The 20549-nt window shown below is 42.6% G+C and overlaps 1 protein-coding gene across 2 annotated transcripts in view; it reads left to right on the top strand.

Annotated features, from left to right (window-relative positions):
- mpp7a (MAGUK p55 scaffold protein 7a) overlaps positions 1 to 13079 on the top strand; it is a 123238-nt gene extending 110159 nt beyond the window's left edge. For both annotated transcript variants that reach the window (XM_086192125.1, XM_086192124.1), the window contains 3 exons: positions 1068 to 1176; positions 2351 to 2494; positions 9467 to 13079. In XM_086192125.1, coding sequence (XP_086048251.1) covers positions 1068 to 1176; positions 2351 to 2494; positions 9467 to 9646 — 433 coding nt within the window. In that variant the 3' untranslated portion in view covers positions 9647 to 13079. The remainder of the gene's footprint in view (positions 1 to 1067; positions 1177 to 2350; positions 2495 to 9466) is intronic.
- Positions 13080 to 20549: the final 7470 nt, after the last annotated feature.

The following is a 20549-nucleotide window of genomic DNA, read 5'->3' as shown; positions in this document are numbered from 1 at the left end:
ATGATGTGGGCTTCTTGAATGGGCCATCCTGAAATTACAAGGCAAAATGTAGATGAGGAGTCAGAGTAACTTGTTTGCTTTATGCCTCATTGCATGCAGCAGAAACAATGCCCACTGGACAGAATCACTATGTAAAAGCTTTCCTAGGGAAGCCCCGCGTGTAAAATGGCAGCAGTCAATCCTGTACGTTTGGTCAAACCTCTCCTGGCTCGCCTGAAAATAATCCACAAACCTGCTTCTCTGACAACCAACAGTACGCTGCCGTGTGAGGTGTGAGGGTTTTTTTTTTAAACACGGAAATCAGTGGTGGTAAATTAATTTATCTTCTTTCTCTTTTTAGAGAAGCGGCTTGTGTGAAAAAGAGCAGAGTCAAACTTCCTTACATGAGCAATTATCAATAAATGTTCTTTTTACACGGAAGCCTGACTGAAGCAGCCGCTCACCGTGAGCAGACCGGGAGCATACCATGCCTTACTATGAGCTTGAAATTCTTTCCACGTCTTCAGTCTCCTTGCTGCTTTTTCCCCTCCTTGTTTTTGGCTAAAAATACACGTGGCTTTCTTCTTTTCATGACAGCTGATTGTTGTGAAAGAGAGGAGATTATCTGCTGGAAAGTGTTTGTTTGCTTGAGAGCAGTTGCCTGCTGGGCTTAAGTCCTTGTGGATTAAGGAGGGAAGGTTTGGACATTCTGGGTTTTTCGGTCTTTCTGGAACAAACAGGTGTTAGTGATTGAAAGAGAAATGAAGGCAATTATATTTAAAAAGAAAATAAGCCAGGCCAAATGGCTGTTTGTTGGGTTTTTTTAGGTTCTGCTAAATAAGGCCATCTTCAGTTCTGTCACTGTTGGGGAGACTAATTCTCCTTTGTCTTTGGATTTATAGATTATTATTTCTAAAATGGATTTAGAGAAGTACCATTTGAAAAAAAAAACAACAACAAATGTTGCCGAGGGAGACTGAATGAACTTCGTCTTAGATACTGCTAAGAATGAGGTGTTAAGTTGTGCTCAACAATCCTCTCAATCCTCTTAGTTTTCTTTATCAGTGTATTTTCATTTCATCTCCCAGGTTTATCGAGTATGGCGAGTACAAAGGGAATTACTACGGAACCAGTCTAGACTCGATACGCTCTGTGCTTTCCAAGAACAAAGTGTGCCTGTTGGATCTCCAGCCTCATGTGAGTGACACAAACCTGTCCCTGTCTCTCCCTGCATACCGTTCTTTCTTGCCAACACTTCCTTGTGTTTTTCGCCCCGTGGAACCACTCTCCCGATCTATCTTAGAAGCTGATCTCCCTCATTTGACCTCCTTCATGTCTTGGTTAGTTACTGGGTAACCAAAGCAGATTTTAAATGGGGCATTTTGGGGGCGTAATGGCCAGAGATTTCCTCTTTGGCTTGTGTGTCTTTGATGGTGATAATCAGAACCAATACAAACGGCTTGCTTGTCATTGAGTCCCAACAGACTCCTGGGCAGGATTTACCATTACCCAGGACCAAGCTGGTGTTGTGCAGCCTCCGCCCTCCTCCTCCTCTGTTTGTTTACGCTCGGTGGATCATGACACGGAGGCAGCACATGCCATTGTGTAGATTAGGCTGGCATATTCTCAGGCCATCTGAGCAGCATTAGGGGTTTTTGCGACAGCCCTCGGTAATGGAAAGACTGTGGAAGTTCATGTGGGTGTAAGTACATTTACTTATGTACATTTTTTTATGTAATCTTCTGCTTTTGGCCTACATTCGTGGGGTTGTGTAAACCCATAGTAACCTCCCACTACATTTTACAAGAAAGCCATAGACCTGATTAGTGACTGCGTCAAAGCGCGTTACTTCTGACAGGTACTGTTTGCAGAGTGGCAGATGAAAGCACAAATGAGTGATCGCCTGTGCTTCCTCTGTTGCTTATCTATTGTTCATCATTTGAGGTTTGAAGGCGATGGCTATGCTCAGTGTGAGTCCTCACCGAACACCACTCTCCTTTACCCCTCTGGAGGTTAATGAGAGGTCAGGGTTGGATGCTTTGTGATTGATTTTGTGCAGGTTTCATTAGAAAGGAAAGACAAGACGGCCGCGTGTTTGCCGGTGAACATGTCGACAGTGTTTAGTGGATTATCAAAACATTTGTCGGTTATTTTACTTTCCGGACACCATTTTTTTTCTGTAGTCACTAGGAAAACTGTTACACATACATACATACAGTTGTCACACGAGACCTTTTTAAGCACAAACATAATTTTCAATCATCATGCAACCGCTGACAACCCCCCCCCACCCCAAAACCCCCCGGTTGTATGGCACCACATTGATTTCATTAACACTTTTCCTTTGTTCACTTCTTTGTCTTTTCTTCAGACAATAAAACACCTGCGGACAGCAGAGTTTAAACCATTTGTAGTGTTTGTGAAGCCTCCTACGATCGAGAGACTGAGGGAAACCAGAAAGAATGCCAAAGTCATATCAGGCAAGGACGACAAGGGGTCAGCTAAGCCATTCACGGTGAGTTGAGGCTGCCTCGTGAGGGGACTGCTTATGTTTATCCCCACAAAATCACAATCAGGCAGATAACCTTTGCTTCTTTTCGACAATTACAGCATGTCCATTCAACGTACTTGTTTTTAATCATAATCTGACTCTCAACCTGTAACTCCTGTTGGTGCTTTTAAAACACAACTAAGAATACATATCCCCCCCACTTTCATGCCAGATTTCTGTAATAGTGTCCTTTAAGGCAGGGGTTCTTAACCTTTTTGAACTTAAGGCCCAATTTTTAAAGTTCAAAGCAGCCAAGGCCCATTAAATAGTAACACTGTACAGGTTTAATTGACTTCACTCTCAGTTTGATTTGGATTCAATAGTGAATCAAATCCTTTTACTGTTTAAAATGCAAAAACCTTGTCAAATAAAATGACAAGATAAGATGCGATCATCACAAAGACTTCTTAAATATGTGTATGTAAACCTGCACACACATCAAGACAATGTAGCTGGCTTCCAGTGCACATTGAAAGTTGCCAGTCAGTGACACGACAGACCTTTTCTGCATCTGCAGCCCATTTTCCTTCCTCTTAAAAAATTCCACTGGCTTTCCCATGAGCGTTGGATGCTTGGTCTCTAGATGCCTCTGTAGTTTTGAGGGCTTCAGCGCCTCATTGGACAGCGTTAGCCCACGCTAGAAGTGGGCTGACTCGGACGAACTCGCATCTTTCACTCAGATCCTTTAACTAACCCAGGACTGGCGAGTCGGTCATCTCCGTTCTCCCGCGTCCCTCTCGTCCTACACCTGCTGCTGCCACTAGGCTACAGTCAGGCCATCACTAACTTTCCTTATAACCTGTGTATTCTAGTTACAGTAGCTCTACCATCTGTCTAGCTTTTAGCAAGTAGCCTAGCTGCCAGTATTTGCAAGTCCAGAAACATAGCTGTCACGCACAGATCCAGACTCATCCTGCACGTAGCACTTCCATAATAGCAGAATTGGACACACAAAACCAAATGGATCTGCGGCTCTTCCGCGGTAGCAGACTCAGACTCACAACCGAGTGGGTCAGTGGCACTTCCTCTATAGACGACCCAGACCCTGCTCTCAGTGATACTGACTCAAGTGACTCATAAAGACTCGTTAACCCAGATCTGTTAAGTGAGGGACCCAGAAAGACTCGAATCCATAAAAGGAACCAAATTTCCCACCTCCTCTCTCCACACACTGGGCTCTCGGCACTGCCTTACTACCTCCATTTACAAAGCTATACGTGATGAAGTTGGGATTGTATTAAGCAAAATGTTCTTCTTCATTTTTTCTTTTTAAAAAACTTCTTCATAATTTTTGCTACAGGTGGCGTAGAGAGAGAAGAAGGCAGTCTTCTTCTCTTCTATTGGAACTTGTTAAACAAGTGACTTACACATTACCGCCACCATGTGATCAAAAGCTGCATTGTAACTGAGCGTCTCATGGATATCTCCGTTCAAGTCTGGGCCGCAGCCCTGTGGTTAAGAATCGCTGCTCTAATGTACATCCTACAAAATCTTCAATAATTGTCAGTGTATTCAGAAAGTTGTTGCTCAGCTGCTCATCTTACTCCCGTACCCATTACAACATCATGTTGTTCTACAAAGCCTCCCACAGCTCGCTGTCCCTTACAGAAGCAACCTCAAACTATTCATTATTACCACAAAAAAAAAAGCAATCAACAATCTGCTCGATCTTCCAGTCGGACCCCCTTTACCGTCACACCCCCATCCTTACCCCGTGTTCTGTTAATGCCCCCTGTCCAAACCAATTGCCAGACTCGTCAATTGCTGCTCCCAAGGACAAGGTCAACCTGGATATCAACCTTTCTACCATCTAGGACGACAATTTCCTTGAGTGTTTAGGCATTGTCATGCTGTAGTGACACACGCTTTAACACCAAACAGATTAACTGCAAAAGCAACAATCATAACACTGTCTGGACCTTGTGTTTATAGTATGCAGGAGTGATGAGGTCATCCCTTACACACCATTCTATTGCCCTAGCAGGCATGCAGATGAAACCAATTAGCTGGTGTTTGGTGCTGCTGTGAAGCTGACAGGTGGGGGGAGAGGGCTGTTATTGGATGATGGTTTTCCCAGCCCCGTGGTTAGCGGGCTTGCTGAATTACTTGCGAGTTTTGCTCACGACAGGCAGTTTTAAAGCAAAGTTACTGATCAGGAACACAATGGCAATGGCTGACGACACCCTGGGACAACAGGTAAAAAGAGGGAGGCTGAGAAAGAGACTGCGCTGTCGAAGAGTTGCACTAATATCAAGTTTGGACCATGAGGTGCAGTCAAGGTAGTAGTGGAAGAGGTAATGCAATGTGAAATAAGACCTGCATGAACAAATCATGGTGCTCAAAATATGGAAAGTGTTATATTTTGTCATTTTTGTGACTTAAGATAGACACCTGTCAATATCCCCCAGTATCCTCCCAGCACAGCAAGAACTCAGCAATTCAGTAAAGTTTATAAAATCCCTGAATTTAATCAATTTATTCTGGTATATATACATTTTCTAAAATGTACATATCAGTGTTCTAAGGATACTGGTTTCAGGGTATACCCTGGTATACAGTATACTGTGTTATACACTGTGTAACTGTATAAACCCCATAAAGAAAAAAAAGATCAGACATTTTTAAAAACAGTCAACTTTTCTTGAATAAACAACTTTGTATCACAATAAGGTTTTTGTGAGGTAATGAACTAAGGTTTGTGGCAGTATACTTATCCAAAAGAAATTGCGCACTAAATGCTAGACAGAAACAAGAGTGAAAATACAAGAACATTTCTGATACATTCTCTTTTATTAGCCTTTTGTATTATCTTAAGTAATCCAAACACACAAGTTTTAAACAGTTGCAGCAGGGAGTCATGTATTAGCAGGTCTGCAAACCAGGGTTTGTGTAAATATTCACATGCTATGCCAGGGCAAAAGCCACCACAGGCTTGCAGTGAAAGGCTCTGAAGGAGAAGCTATTGTTGGGTGGTTTGTCTTGGACATATTCAAATCTCCACAGCTGTATTTCTTCTTTGAGAGACGGGTCTGTTTTAATGACAAAGGCTTAGGAACAGTTATCTCATTGTTTCAGGGGAGCAGCCTGACTGTAACCTCATAATTGGAGCAAAAGATTATTTAGAGATTTATCAAAAAAGAGGTGATGCATGATGGAGAACTTTTTCAGAGGGCAAGAGGAGAAACTAAAATGAATTTGACTGATGATCCCTTGCCTCAGAAATATTACAGGAACTGTCTTGACCATGTCCAGAAATTTTGATGCAACAACCGTCAAAGGGGACCTTTGAGGCCAATTTCCAACTTTATTTTATTCTGGGACACAGTTACAGTAGCTTTGCATGATTCATAACAAACACCTTCCTCTTATGCTGGACCTTTAGGTTGCCCCTCAGTTCTCTCAGAAGCAAGCTGCTGTCGTAATGCCATTTTCCAAGTTCTCTTCTTCTGTTTGGCAACCAGCACCCGGTGTACATTGTGGCTGTGCTGTACTTGGAGCACATGGCCATGTTAAGACGTCCATCGAAAACAAAGTGCCTTGCATGACCTGAAGCAGTAGCTTTTTGCCCACAGGCATTAGTTTTACATATGTTTACCTCATTGTTTGAAAATTTGGCCATGCTTATTGTTAATCTCCACCATTAAAACTTTATTTATGATAGAAAATTAAGAGAATGTGAACATCTAACACTCATACATCTGCCATATCATCTTCCATTGCAATTATTTGTAGACCAGACAGATCAACACAGGATCTGCACAGAATTTGAGCCATTCATAGGATCACGCTCTTTTGGAGACCTCCAATGTTATACTTGGAATCTGCTGGAACCACTCCCCCAGGTTGGGGTGCTCCAATGACTACAGGCCCCGCTGTTGCTTTTACTCCCTACATTTTCTCTAGCTCATCTTTCAGTCCTTGGTATTTATCAAGCCTCTTGTGTTTCCTCTTCTCATTGTTGCCAACCAATACCTTCTTCTGTTGCTTGTCCATCAACAGGACGTCCGGTTCATTCACCATCACCATTTTTGTCAGTCTGGAGGTATTTGGCTGTGGTGGAAAATTTGTTGATGGCTAACCAAATGGACATTGTGTTGATGGACAAACGGCAGAAGGAGGTTGTGGTGATAGATGATGTAACCTCAAGTGACAGTAACATCAAGAAGAAGGAACACAAGAACCTGGATAGATACCAAGTGTTAAAAGAGAAGCTATAGAAATGTGGGAAGTAAATGCAATGTTGCCATTGGTCATGTAGCACTGGGAGCTGTTACCCCGGAACTGGGAGAGTGCCTCCAGCCAATTGCAGGTACAACATCTGAGGTCGCAGAACAGCACAGTCCTCGGAACAGCAAAGATATACGCAGAACGCTCAAATCCCCAACCATGAGGACCAAAGCTTGAGGACCTCCCCCCCCCAGTCCAGGAGGATTTATACAGTGTTAGGAAGTTCAATGGTCCGTGTAGCTGTTGTACCACTTATTATTACGTAAGAGAACAGAATTTGAAATAGAAGTACAATCATATTGAATCATCAATATAAGCATAAAAATGCGAGCCATGAAGATATTTAACTTAGTGAAAGGATGAAGGGATATGAAGCCCCAAAAACATTGGTAAAACCACATAATGCACAATGAAGATGGGGTTTATCTATGCCAGACCCATGCACTTAATGGGAAAGAAGATGCTACATTTGGAAACACAGCCTTCTAATTCCACCTGACCCTCTGCGACTGACTCCAAGACTTCCTGACTGGCAGACCCCAGTCTCTCAGGATTGGCAATAGGACATCAGCCAGCATCACCACAAACATGGGAACTCCACAGGGATGTGTCCTCAGCCCCATCCTCTACACCCTCTTTACATAAGACTGCGTCACCTTGTGGGAGGTGGGAGGCATCACTGCGGGGGACAAAGTGGCCTACAGGACGGAGGTGGTCAGTCTTGTCTCATGGTGCGAGGACAACAACCTCATCCTAAACACAGTAAAGGCAAAGGAGATGATAGTGGACTTGAGGAAGGAGAGGAGACCTCATCAGCTACTGTTTATCCAGGAGCTTGAGGGGGAGACAGTGAGCAGCTTCAAGTACCTCTGGGTCCGTAAAACTGAGGGCCCGACTTGGACCACCAACACAACACAACTGGTCAAGAAAGCTCAACAACGGCTGTATTTCCTGAGGAGGCCGCGGAAGTTTGGAATGTTGACCAAAATCCACAGCAACTTCCACAGGTGCGCTGTTGAGAGCGTCCAGACCAACTGCATCACCGTGTGGTACGGCAGCACCACGGCCGTGGACCGCAAACGCCTGCAGTGACTGGTAAAGACAGCTGAGAGGATCACCAGGACTCCACTGCCGTCTCTGCACAGCATCTATCACCGCAGAGTCCACAGGAGAGCTGCCACCATCGTGAAGGACAACACTCACCCAGAACAAGGACTGTTTACACTCCTGCTCTCAGGACTGTGGTACAGGAGTGTGAAATACAAGACGACGCATTTAAAGAACTCTGTCTGCTAAAAAAGCTGAGTGGATTCCACCAAACACACTTCATATACTCGTTTTGAAGTCATCCGTTTACAATATTGTCACTTTAAATATCTTAAATTATTCTTTGCTGCATCTTTGCACAACTTACTTTTTTTTCACTAATTATTACAGTTGTGCTCTTTGCATTTACATAGCACAGTTCCTCATTTTGGCATGTACAATTTACATTTCTCTTTTGTATCTTGCACTTATCTTATTTTGTGTAATCTATTTTTATCCTGTTTTTGATACTGTTTTTTCATATCCTTTATTGCTGAGATTTTTGAGTGGACAGCAAAGTAAGAATGTCATTGTGCAGGGAAAAGTGTTTCTTTATTGTTCATATGACAATTAACACTTTGATTTGAGTTGATTCATGGCAATAGGGATAAATGAGTTCTGGCTGCTTTTCTGAATGAGTTTGGTCTCACAAGTGGCATTAGTTTAAACTGCACATTCTTGAGAGTGATTCAGGATGGATTAGTGTATGCCAGGGATTATCTGTTCACTCCACTTTGCCCAGTTTCCCACTTGCCGTCTTTATATTCATCTCTGTGGCCTTTTATTTCATCATATATCTGATATCTTCTTCTTCCTTTCTTTCTCTTTCCAGCTAACCTAACGTTTGTTGTTGTGTAACCAACTGTTTCGCTCTCTGCTCACTTAATTGCCCCCCACAGGGATAAATAAAGTTTTCTGAATCTGAATCTGAATCTAACTATGTTCATTTTTCAAGTATCTTCGTGCTGCATTTGATGTTCTCTTTTGTGGAATAGTTAGGTTCATTTAGCTGCCTGGACAGGTCAGAGAGGTTTTCCTTTTGGAATCAGATACTGTAGTCATCTGTAAATCGTGTTTGTGTGTGTGCGTGTGTGTGTGCGCATGTTGACACTGTCAATTGCATACATTTGTACTACATTTGTACTGGTAGAAATAACACACCTTCCTCTTGGTCTTGCTCTTAAACTGAGCAATTGCAGGGGTAGCCTGAGAACCTGTTGCTCGTACTCCATCCATCCATTTTCTACCTCTTATCCTGTTAAGGGTTGCGGGGGGGTGGAGCCTATCCCTTCAGCCAAAAGGCGGGGTTCACCCTGAACAGGTCACCAGTCCATCACAGGACCAACACATAGAGACAGACAACCATTCACACTCACAGTCACACCTACGGTCAATTTAGAGAACCTTTAATCTTTGGTTCTGGAAACCAGTTCTGAATGGGTCATTTGGTTTTTACAGTATGTGACTTCATCTGTCCTGTTATTTATTGTGGGCAGTGATTCCTCTTTGGAGCCAGAAATTACTATTTTTTTGCCTCTCTTTGTTTTGTTTTTTTCTTCCTCTCTTTTTATCAGATTTCTCAACTCCATTCTCTTTTTTCCTCTGTTTTGACTTCAACTACAGGAGGAGGACTTTCAGGACATGGTGAGAACTGCCCAGACCATCGAGACTCAGTATGGTCATCTGTTTGAGAAGGTCATAACAAACGACGACCTCTCAGCGGCCCTTGGTGAGCTGCGGTTGGCATTAAAGAAAGTGGAGACGGAGTCTCAGTGGGTTCCAGTCAGCTGGACTCACTCCTGAGGCCCATACAGACTGTGAATGGAAAAAAAAAGGGAAAGACTGACAAAAATCTACATGTATTTATCTGTTTTTATCTGCTGTGGCTGGGGAAAGTTGGGAGATAGTTGAGATATAACAAGGCAGCTCCAGAATGCTGTGAGCAGCACACAGCAAAAAAAAAAAAAAAAAAACTACAACAAAAAAAACTTGCTATGGGCTGAGATTGTTGTAATTAGATTGGTGTGGTCTGAATGTGGATCTTGAGGCTTGACCAGGTCAGGTTCAACCTTCAGGTCTGATCTTATCTGATGGTACTCTGGTTTCAGTAACGGCGCATCAGTCCAAGACATGGGCATTAATGTGGGTCTTGGTCGGGGTGAAAAATTAGCGGTCTTTTTCCGAACCAGAATGTAGAGCGAGTCCGTCACAAACAGTCACAGTCAGCTCTCCCGATGCGTCAGCTGCTTTCCCAACCAGAGCTTGCTCTTAAGTGTGTTTATGAAGACCTTTAGATACCAAAGCAACTTACGTATCTCATGTACGTGTCTGTGAAACAATGCAAGAGAGAGGGAAATGTGAGGAAAGAAACCATATCTGCCATCTGTCTTACTATGTTTTAATGCTTCTAAATGCTTCCATGTCTGTGCCTTAAGTATCTTAACAAAACACTGTCAGGTACACTCTCAAAAAAAAAACCTCAAAAAAAACGGTGATGAGTTTCATTTTATTTAAAAGAAATTAATATATTTTTAAATATCCTTCAGGTTTTTGTGTTTGTTTTCCCTTTTATATATTTATCTGAACTTTAAGAGCAACCTGATCTCAGTTGTAGCTACAGAGTCTTCCAGCTTTCAGCTGTTTTGATTTCGTCCCGCAAGTCTACTTTTCCTCCTACAAAGAACATAGACAGCCATTTTACTGAGGTGTTGCTTATTCCATGTAGGAGTATTGTCAGGAGCCAGCCTTCTCATTAAGATGCCCAGGAAACCCAGCTTTTCCATTCAGAGTTCCAGGACTAGACACTCGTGGCCGCGTTCTAGAAAAAAATGTTCATGATATTGTTTTATTAATAGTATTTGTTCATTAATTTTTAGTCATGTCATAAACAAAAATCAATGATTAAAATAAAATCACAGCACACCTCCACACAGAAGCTACTAACACATCCACTTCTAACTTTATCAGGAGTTGACCGTGTACTTATCTGTGTCTCCTGTTTGTTGTCCATTTCGTTTATTTCTACTCAAAACAAAGCAGCTCATCATGTATCCGTTGTCTACATTGTCAAAAATTCATTGTTTTCAATGCTGCTAATGTTGTGACCCAGAGTTTCCGTCCAACCATTTTCTACCACTTATCCTGTTAAGGGTCGCGAGGGGTGGGGGGCTGGAGCCTTTCGGGTGAGAGGCAGGGTTCACCCTGGACAGGTCACCATCGCAGGACCAACACATAGAGACAGACAACCATTCACACTCACAGTCACACCTACGGTCAATTTAGAGTATTCAATCAGCCTCTTCCTCTCTTGATGTCTTTGGACTGTGGGAGGAAGCTGGAGTACCAGAGAGAACCCACACAGGAACAGGGAGAACATGGAGACTCACACAGAAAGATCCTGTGCTGGAGCTGGGACTCAAACCCAGAACCTTCTTGCTGTGAGGAGACAGTGCTGACCACTGCACCACCGTGCTGCCTATTGACCCAGAGTTAGATTATAGAGATCATGTTGATTTTGCTCTGCTAATTACACTTTAGGCTGAATGAAAATCCAATTAAAATCCAACTTTGATCATCTGTGAACGTATTAATCATACAAGATCAGGCTCTTTGTCAGCTTTGGAGGCTTGCTGTCTCTGCTTCTAGTCTAAAATTAGCCTGTCATCTCCTTCCTTCCATCCACTTCCATAGCCAAATGAATACTTTTAGGGAAATTCCTATGCTCTCCTTGCTGAGAAAATGATGAGACTGTCAGTGCTGTTAGATTGTAGATGTGTAGTTTGAGCCAACAGCAACAACAAAAAGAAAGAAAAGAAATAGGGGTAAGACTAGGCTCGATAAAAGATAAATAAAATCCCTCTACCACTAAATCTTACAAATGACACAACAGTGCTACAACAAGAGACATATCATTCTATTTCTTTATGTTTACAGCTTTTGGAAAGTTCTTGTTACCTTTGAACAGAACAAGGCCAGACCAGGTTTACAGTCACTGTGCTAAGCTAAGGCTCCTGACTGTGTTGTGTATTAAAGGGACAGATAAGTAACAACAAGTGAAAGAACAAGAAAGAAAAGGAACAAAACCCAACTGTTTTTAGCTATGAGCAAAGTGCAGGTTTTTAATGAGATGTATGAGTGACTTGAGCATTTAAAAGTCAAGGTCAGGATTTTAATTTTTTTTTTTTAAAGTACATGGACACAAATACGGAGGAAAAACTTATTTAGTTAACCATGCATGTCAGCAGTCATTGCCGTTGATCATGCGGACATTTGCGCTGGCTCAAATATCTTTTGTTTTGAACATTAGATTTGTAGACAAGCTGTTTTTGATGGTGGGGCAGGGATATAATGGGAGATGTGAGCTCCTATGGGGACATCAAAGCCAGTTAGCATGCTCGGTTCTCACGGGACACAGGCCAGCACACTAGTCAGCAGCGTCATAGTGTCTGGTCGGCAAATTTAAGTAGAATCCAGGTAAAATGACCACATAGTAAATGTGTAAACACCCACATTCTCTCATAACAGATGATTTAAATGTACACAAACAGTAATTGTACATTCTTTCCAAAGAATATAGGACACTCGTGCGTGAAGGACTGATGTTGAGAGGCGATTAAAGCACCAATCGTGTGAAAAAAAGCAAAAAAAATCCTAACTCTGGGCTGTTCCTGCTCTCTTGAACACCCTCGCAACATTATGAGGTTGTGGCCATCAAACGTGCGCGCATGATTAATTGCAACCTCCTCGAAATTCGCATCAGTGTCAGTCAAGTCAGTTTTATTTGTACGGCGGCAAACCACAACAGAAGTTCTCTCGTGGCGCTTAACGGGTAGGTTTAGCGCCGCGCTCCTTCAATGAATTTAAACTCAACAATTCTCTGTGAGCAAGCACATCCTGCAACAGTGGCGATAAAAAAAACGCCAATATCCCTCTCTCGGGCAAGTTCCTCCTTCCATGTCACAGATACGGTTCAAAGATTCCAAAATAATCACACAAAAACAAAAAAAATGACCCCAGAACTCACAGAATATCATCAGCATTAGTGTAGCATTTTTAGGTCCCTTTTCATATTTCGTCACTTCATATCTTGTACCTCTGCCATCTGTTTTCTTGATCGACATCAGAGTTGCACAATCTCCAGAAAATATTTGTACTTTCTTGCTGTAAATGAAATGGTGTTTATGAGGCAAAGCGTATGAATTTACATGATATCTGCTACATTTTATATTAAAGAAAATCCAACAGATGATCTGTTTTCTGTGTGCTGAATTCTGTCTATAATTCACGTCTGAAATGTGAAAACAGTGAATTGAGGATTGGATCAGTATGAAACAACCCCGTGTTTTGCCCTCGGGTACCATTCATGTCTTCTTTTGATCAGTTTTCAAATTATGAGAAACCCCGACCAGAGCCTGCCCTCAGCTGTCCTGAAGATTCAATTTGGAGCGCACAGTTGGGTAAGCAGAAACGATACGGTTCATCTTGAGAATGACAGCACCAGGGAGGTAAATGTCTGACTATTTTTCTCGCCCACAGGCCATCTGTATTTAATTTCAACAATATTACCTCAAGTGAAGATTCTCAAGTTGTACTTTTATTACTTTCTTGTTGCTCCGCAGCTCTGTTTCTTTTGCTTGTTTTGACTTTTATGATAAAGATTAAATTTCTGTAACATAACACTTAAAAAGAGAAATAAATGTAGATGCCTAACAACAACAATAACAACAACAAAAAAAGTTAATTCTGGCCATATGTGTACAAATTTTCACAAAATTTGGGGAATGGAGAGCTTATGTAGGGAAACAGTTGTTATTAAAACTGTTATTACCTGGACCTCCGTGTCCAGTTTGAGTTCCTAAAAGGAAAGTGGCTGAGAGGTGCAAACATGCTGCAATTTAAGAAAACAAATATAAACAGAGAAAACACCAATAAATAAAGAAAACAACTTCATCAATTTTACCACTTGTGCAACCTAAAGTCAAGTCAGTTTTATTTGTTCAGCGCCAAATCACAACCAAAGTTCTCTCATGACTCTTTACTAGTAGAGCAGGTCCAGTACCTCACTCCTTCAGTGAATCTACACCCAACAATTCTCCATCAGCAGCACATCCTGCTACAGTGGTGATGAAAACCTTCCATATATAGAAGGAAAGAGACGGACAGAGATAAAGAGAGAGAGAGAGAAAGACAGCGAAGTGAACAGGTGTTGCTAAGGGTGGCAGCTTGAGCCTCTTCAGGTCTGTAGCTTCCTTCAGCAGCAGCATCAGTCAGGGATCTGGGATCTGGGAAGCACAAAGAAGATGAATTCTTGAATACAGGGGGACAGAGAGGAGGAGAGAGAAGCCCAGTGCACCATGGGAGATCCTCCAGCAGTCTAAGCCTATAGCAGCATATCTAAGGGCCAGCCTAAGCAGTCCAACTATAAGCCTGATCAAAAAGGAAGGTCTTTAGTCTGCTCTTAAATGTAGAGAGGGTGTCTGCATCCTGGACTGAAACTGGGAGATGGTTCCACAGGAGGGGAGCCTGATAGCTGAAGGCTCTGGCTCTCATTCTACTTTTAGAGACTCTAGGAACCACCAGTAACTCTGCATCCTGGGAGTGAAGGGTTCTAGCTGGATAATAGGGGACTATGAGCTCTGTCAGGTATGAAGGAGACTGATTGTTGAGGACTTTGTATGTTAGAAGGAGAATTTTAAATTCTATTCTGAATTTGACAGGGAGCCATGCAGAGAAGCCAGTATAGTAGAGACATGGTCTCTTCTACCAGTTCTAGTCAACACGTGGGCAGCAGTGTTCTGGACCAGCTGGAGAGTCTTTAGAGACTTATTAGTCCAGCCTGATAGGAGGGAGTTGCAGTAATCCAGCCTGGAAGTGACAAAAGCAGGGACTAGTTTTCCTGCATCTTTTTGAGACAGGATGTGTCTGATCTTAGTGATGTTACATTAAAGAAAGAAGGCAGTCCTCGAAATGTGTTTAATGTGGGAGTTAAAGGACAGATCCTGATCAAAAATAATGCCTAAGTTCCTTAGGTGGTGCTGGGGGCCAGGGTGATGCCATCCAGCTTTGCTTCAGCTAATCATTTTGAAATTATTGCTTGCTTTGGTGGATAGGTAGTGGACCTTAAGATCCATAAATGTTTTTTAACGTTGTTATTACAGTCATTCATAATTGATCATCGGTCACAGGCCTGTTAAACAATGCTAGTTAACTAGTGTTTGATTTAGTTAAATAATGTGAAAGGGGCTTTCTTTTCATTCCCAAACAGCCAAATGTGTTATACTTGTTGTCGTGATGATCGTGGAGCAAGAGATATTTACCATGGAAGCACTTTCAAGAGAAGATAAAGGACAGCAACGACATTGAGATACAGAATGAAACACAAATATAATTTCAAAAGACATTGTTTTTGAGTTCAGTTCAACCTTGTCAGTTAATACATTTAGAACAAAATAAAAGATCCTCGGTTTTAATTATTTCTATTCATGAATAGTGAAAAGAACTGCAAGCCCCCGAGAGGTTCCGTTTAACAACATCTGTTGCTACTGTGGCTACTTGCCGTTGGCTAGCGGTATGGTGTCATTAGAGCAGCCTGATGCTGCAGGAATGGTATCCTCCATCTCCCAGTAGCCAGCTGGTGGATGCAGGGCCAATGGGTGAACCAAAAGCTTTCCTCAGACCCCAGCCCCAAAGAGGTCCCATTAAACAACACTGAGCAGCATTTGAGGCCGTCTTCTCAAAGAAATTTGAGTTCAGGGATGAACACCCAGGCTGCACGGTGGTGCAGTGGTCAGCACTGTTTCCTCACAGCAAGAAGGTTCTGGGTTCGAGCCCCGGCTCGATCACGGGATCTTTCTGTGTGGAGTCTGCATGTTCTGACAGATACAATGTGAAGTTCAGGCCGGCCTTCATAGTCTGTACATCTGCAGTACGGTCTAGTCAAACCCATCAGCTTGGAGCCATGGTCCAGCGCCACACCTCTGTAATCAGGGCCGTACCCAGAATTTTTCAAATACCGAGGTCAAATATTGCGATACATCTTATTTGACAAAAAAAACATCGTAATTTGGTGATTTTTCATACATTTTGGTAATGTGAATAAACAGAGTTCAAATCTCAAGCCCATCAAGGAGGTGAACGTGTTTATTTTAACAATTCCAAAACGGAGTGATCACAAAAGTAGATTATTTATGTGTGTGTGTGTGTGTGTGTGTGTAACAACGTCATAAACAACAGGTTGTGACGACTCTCCAGCCTTTTTTGAATCTGAAATGCGCCAAAAAGAGAGATGAAAAATCCTCGACCTCCTCTCCAAGCATTTTTGTGCCGACTGGAAAACGCAATCCTATCTAGCCAGTTGTTGCTCGAACAACTGTTGCTTGAAATGCTAATTAAAAGCCTCACTGATGATAATGATCACTGATCAAGCATCCCTAGCTGCCATGCAAGGACATAGTCTGAACGGTGAGGCACCCGTAGAGGGGAGTTACATGGCTACAGGGGAAACACAGGGAACACAGGGGAAACCAAACACTGCACCGTCTCACCAGCGAAAGCAACTCACCTCCTTCTCTCTTTCTTGTCCCCTGGCCTGTTGGCTTTCCAAAGCTGAGTTTCGTTTGTTTTAGAGTAGACTTCTTCATCTTGCTTCCATTTTCAAATTCCACCCCGCCAAAAAAAAAACTGACTGCGCGGAGTTTGACTGAGAACGTAGGCTGTATCCCGCGGTGCTTAGCTGACTTTCGCGAGGCTGCGTCATGTGATACAATGTTTCAAGTGTCGGATAGTTCAGCTACGTTTCAAAATGGTGATGATAAAAAAAGATTGTCTTTGGTGGACTTTATTTTCAGAATAAAAAAAATGAGCATAGCTGCTGAATTTTCCACCAATTAATCAAAGTCAGAAGGATTTTTATCATAAATTTATTTAACATTTCTGAGTTTAAAAAAACCAACAAATGTGGGAAAAAAATACCGCGTATATGACCTTGTGTCCTCAATGGTAGTTACGGGTCTGTCTGTAATGACTCCTCATTGCAATGGAAGAGACCTCACAACTCTTTGCTCTTGGGCCTCAGCACCAGGGAGACATTGCTGCCCCTCTTGTTGCAGCCCAAGAGGCATTTGCCATGTTCTGTTCTCCCAAAAGTCATCGTTCTCACCTATCACAGCAACCTCATATCCTCCACACACATGTGCACTTTCATTTCCTCAGGTTGTTGTGTGTTAAAAGCCTCTCCAGTGATTGTTACAGATGCTTCAGGAGCCACTTTCCCTATGCTCCCATAATGGTGCCCAATGTTCAGAAAATGAATGTTGTTTATGTTCCCATGTTGACACCATTAAAGGCCATATAAAGAGGATGACAGTCAGCCCACTTCTGAGTAGTCTGCCTATAGGTGAAGAGGTCCGTTGCTATGGGTTACCAGCAAGCGTTCCACATCCAGCCACTGTGTTTTCTCTCTGTTGTAAACCTGGTTGTTTGGAGCAAAGTGTCAGCAGTGTTGGCAGAAGAAATAAACACTGCTGAGCAAGGATGCTGTACAAGCAGCTCCCACTTTTGAGTTGAACAGGGGTTTGCGCAGCAGTTATTTTGTTGCCCTGAAAAAAGGGAGAAGATTTAGTCTGATCCTCTACCTGCGAGTGATAGTGTTCACGTCTTGAACTTTTTAAATTCCTCCATATTTGTCTGAGGCAGCAATCTCTCAAGTTTGCCTTTGGGGGTACAGCATATGAATACCTCGTAGTATGACTGCTAAATGTGCTGCTGTGCGCCCCTTGACAATTGGCAGCATTGGCTTGTGATTTTTTTTGGGGGGGGGGGTGTTTTTTTTGTTGACTTTGCATTTTTTCTTGTTGTACTTATGTGTATTTGGTTGTGATGTGTATATTTGCAGCATTTTGTATGTGTTGTTGTAAAATGAATGCTGTTTTATTTATTTGCCGGTGTTTTTTCTGCATTTTTCTTGAAGTTGCAGTGCACAGGCACCTCTCAGCCACAATATGAAAATGATGTTGTAGAATCCAAAACAAAATTAAACAGCAACCAGCCCAATTGAAATCCTAATGTCTTGCTACAGCAGACCAAATTACTAACTCAGATGTCCCTGGACTTTCGAAAACTGGTTCCCTGGATGGTTGTAGCCAGTTTGGGTGGAAAAAGGGGTGACTCTTGAGGAATTCAGCTGCCTCCAATTGATGAAGTTCCAAAAAATTCTCCCAGAGTTCCAATGCAGGTTGCTGACCAAACTTTCACATTTCCTCTTCTTCACATGGCTCACTTTGATGGCTTTGTGGAGTAAAGTTAGGGGATTTTAAAGTTAAGGCAGATGAGGATGCAGGAGAGGAAGTCACATCAAAGGTCAGAAGGAGGTCACAAAACTCACCCAGGCTGAGGGAGGAACCAGCTATTTCACAACCCACCGTTTCCAGTCCATCACAGGACCAACATACAGAGACAGACAACCATTCACACTCACAGTCACACCTACTGTCAATTTAGAGTATCAATCAGCCTCGTCCCCTCTTGATGTCTTTGGACTGTGGGAGGAAGCTGGAGTACCAGAGAGAACCCACACAGGAACAGGGAGAACATGGAGACTCACACAGAAAGATCCTGTGCTGGAGCCGGGGCTCAAACCCGTAACCTTCTTGCTGTGAGGCAACAGTGCTGACCACTGCACCACCGTGCTGCCCGTTCATCATACCCTCTGAGTTAAAGCTATAATGTGGAAATATTATGTCAAAGGCACTGCTGTCGGCTACTCAGTCATTACTGTTTGGCTGTAGTCAGGGATACATTTATTTGAACATCAAACTCCCTTACAAAAATGACCAGTCACCGTCAAAATTACATCTATTTAGTCTGATAACATTTGGAAAGCTATGAGAGCTGAATGTTTCAATAATTTATTCACATTCAAGTTAGCATTGGGCTAAGAAGTCATACCAGCTATGGCCTAATCCATTGTTATTGTTTCAACAGTAAAACAAATTATTCTTAGTTTCATAATCTGACTTTGATCCGTCTGGCTGGGCTGTATCACTCCTCCCTCCGGCATGGGACAGGTGTCACATACATGAGCACCATCTGTTGTGAAAGTCAAAGATTTACCTGGCTGGGATGAGCTTCATGGTCATTGTTTGAACTAATTTGGCATCAGCTTGAATTTAGGGAAAGTCAGTATTCTCCAAAGAACAGCAAGCCCAATGTCTACAAATTGAACACAGCTCTGCATCAAACCTTAGAGTCAGGGATTTGTTGGAATTTGTGACGGACATAAACATGTTCTAAAGGAGTGTGATTTGACCCGATTTACTCTCATCCTGATATCCAAAGCTGATCAATGCTAAGTCCGTCTGTCTGTCCATTTCACCACTTATCCCTGGATAGCTGAATCCGTATGAAACTTTACATCGCGACTGAGAATTGCCACAGACAGAGACTGATGTGGCCCAATGATAAACATCCATCCATGCAACCATCAGTTATCTATACCGCTGATCCACTCATGGTCATGGGGGGCTGGAGCCTATCCCAGCTGACATTGGCGAGAGGTGGGGTTCACCCTGGATGAGTCACCAGTCCATCGCAGGGCCATTGGGAGCAATGAGGGGTTCAAAATCTTGCTCAAGGATACTTTGACACGGTCTCCGGGGGAAGTGGAAGTACATATCATATCCTCAAGTATTTGCACACTTAATGTTCTATCATTTTTGATGAAATACAACACATTCACTATCTTATTTCAATAACATACATAAGACTTCCTACAGTCACTCACTGTACATTTTCATGACAAAATATTACATCACATTCTCTTTCTCGTACTTTTGATGTATTTACTTTCATGTTCATTCACTAAATCCTTGCACTAATCAAAAACATTTTTTAAGAAATGACTGCCAAACAATTGGGATGGGGACAGGGAAGAAGTCAATTGGGCAGATTAACAGGGCTAAGCTGCAGAAAAGTCAGAATGCCAAACTTGTCCTGGGCCCAGCAACTTGCCGTGAAGGTTCCTACATTGTCCAGCTGACACATTTCGGAAACAGAGATATTGTGTTTTTTGTGTTACAGTATGTGCTGCAATCATTTTCATTTGCTGTGTTATAATTGTAGGGTTATCATGAGCATTGGAGGCACTTCCCTGGCTTCCCTTATTCCTGTCTTAGCCTGGTATGTGGTAACTCAGCTCACCAACCCTGCCTTAACACTGGAGCCAGCCTGATATGTCGCCCTATTTTCTTCATCCCCTGCTAAATGCCCTTGACCATAGGGAGACTGTACCATAGGCAAGCCAAGAACTTTCGCCCACGATGTCTCTGCCTAATTAGCCTTACCATTACCTCATGTCTGAAGGCAAAGGTCTTCTGGGCATGTTACCTTGAGCTGTATTTCTCAATTACAGGATGTTGAGCACTAGAGGAAGGTGAGTGAGCAGGGAACAGGGAACTTCATTACCCTCTTGGCCTGAGAAAAACTTTTAAGCCTGATGAGAATGTATGGAAATCATAACACACTTAGCCCAATAGCTGTAGGAGAGATAATTCAGTATGGCATTTGTATGCACTGCTGGGGCTGCACAGGTTAATGCAGCTGTGTGCACACATTTCAGTGTGGGACCAAGGGGTAAAAGTTCATCTGGAGGATCCTCGCCCCTGAAAATTCCCATGATATATGTGGAGTACAAGCAAGAAATGGTAAAAGG

The sequence above is a fragment of the Aulostomus chinensis genome, chromosome 21 (assembly GCF_037954235.1).
Source record: "Aulostomus chinensis isolate RoL2024-O1b breed Wild chromosome 21, RoL_Achi_v1.0, whole genome shotgun sequence".
Taxonomy (NCBI): Eukaryota; Metazoa; Chordata; class Actinopteri; order Syngnathiformes; family Aulostomidae; genus Aulostomus; species Aulostomus chinensis.
Note: the sequence above shows the minus strand (reverse complement) of the source record. Positions and strands in the feature narration are given on the sequence as shown.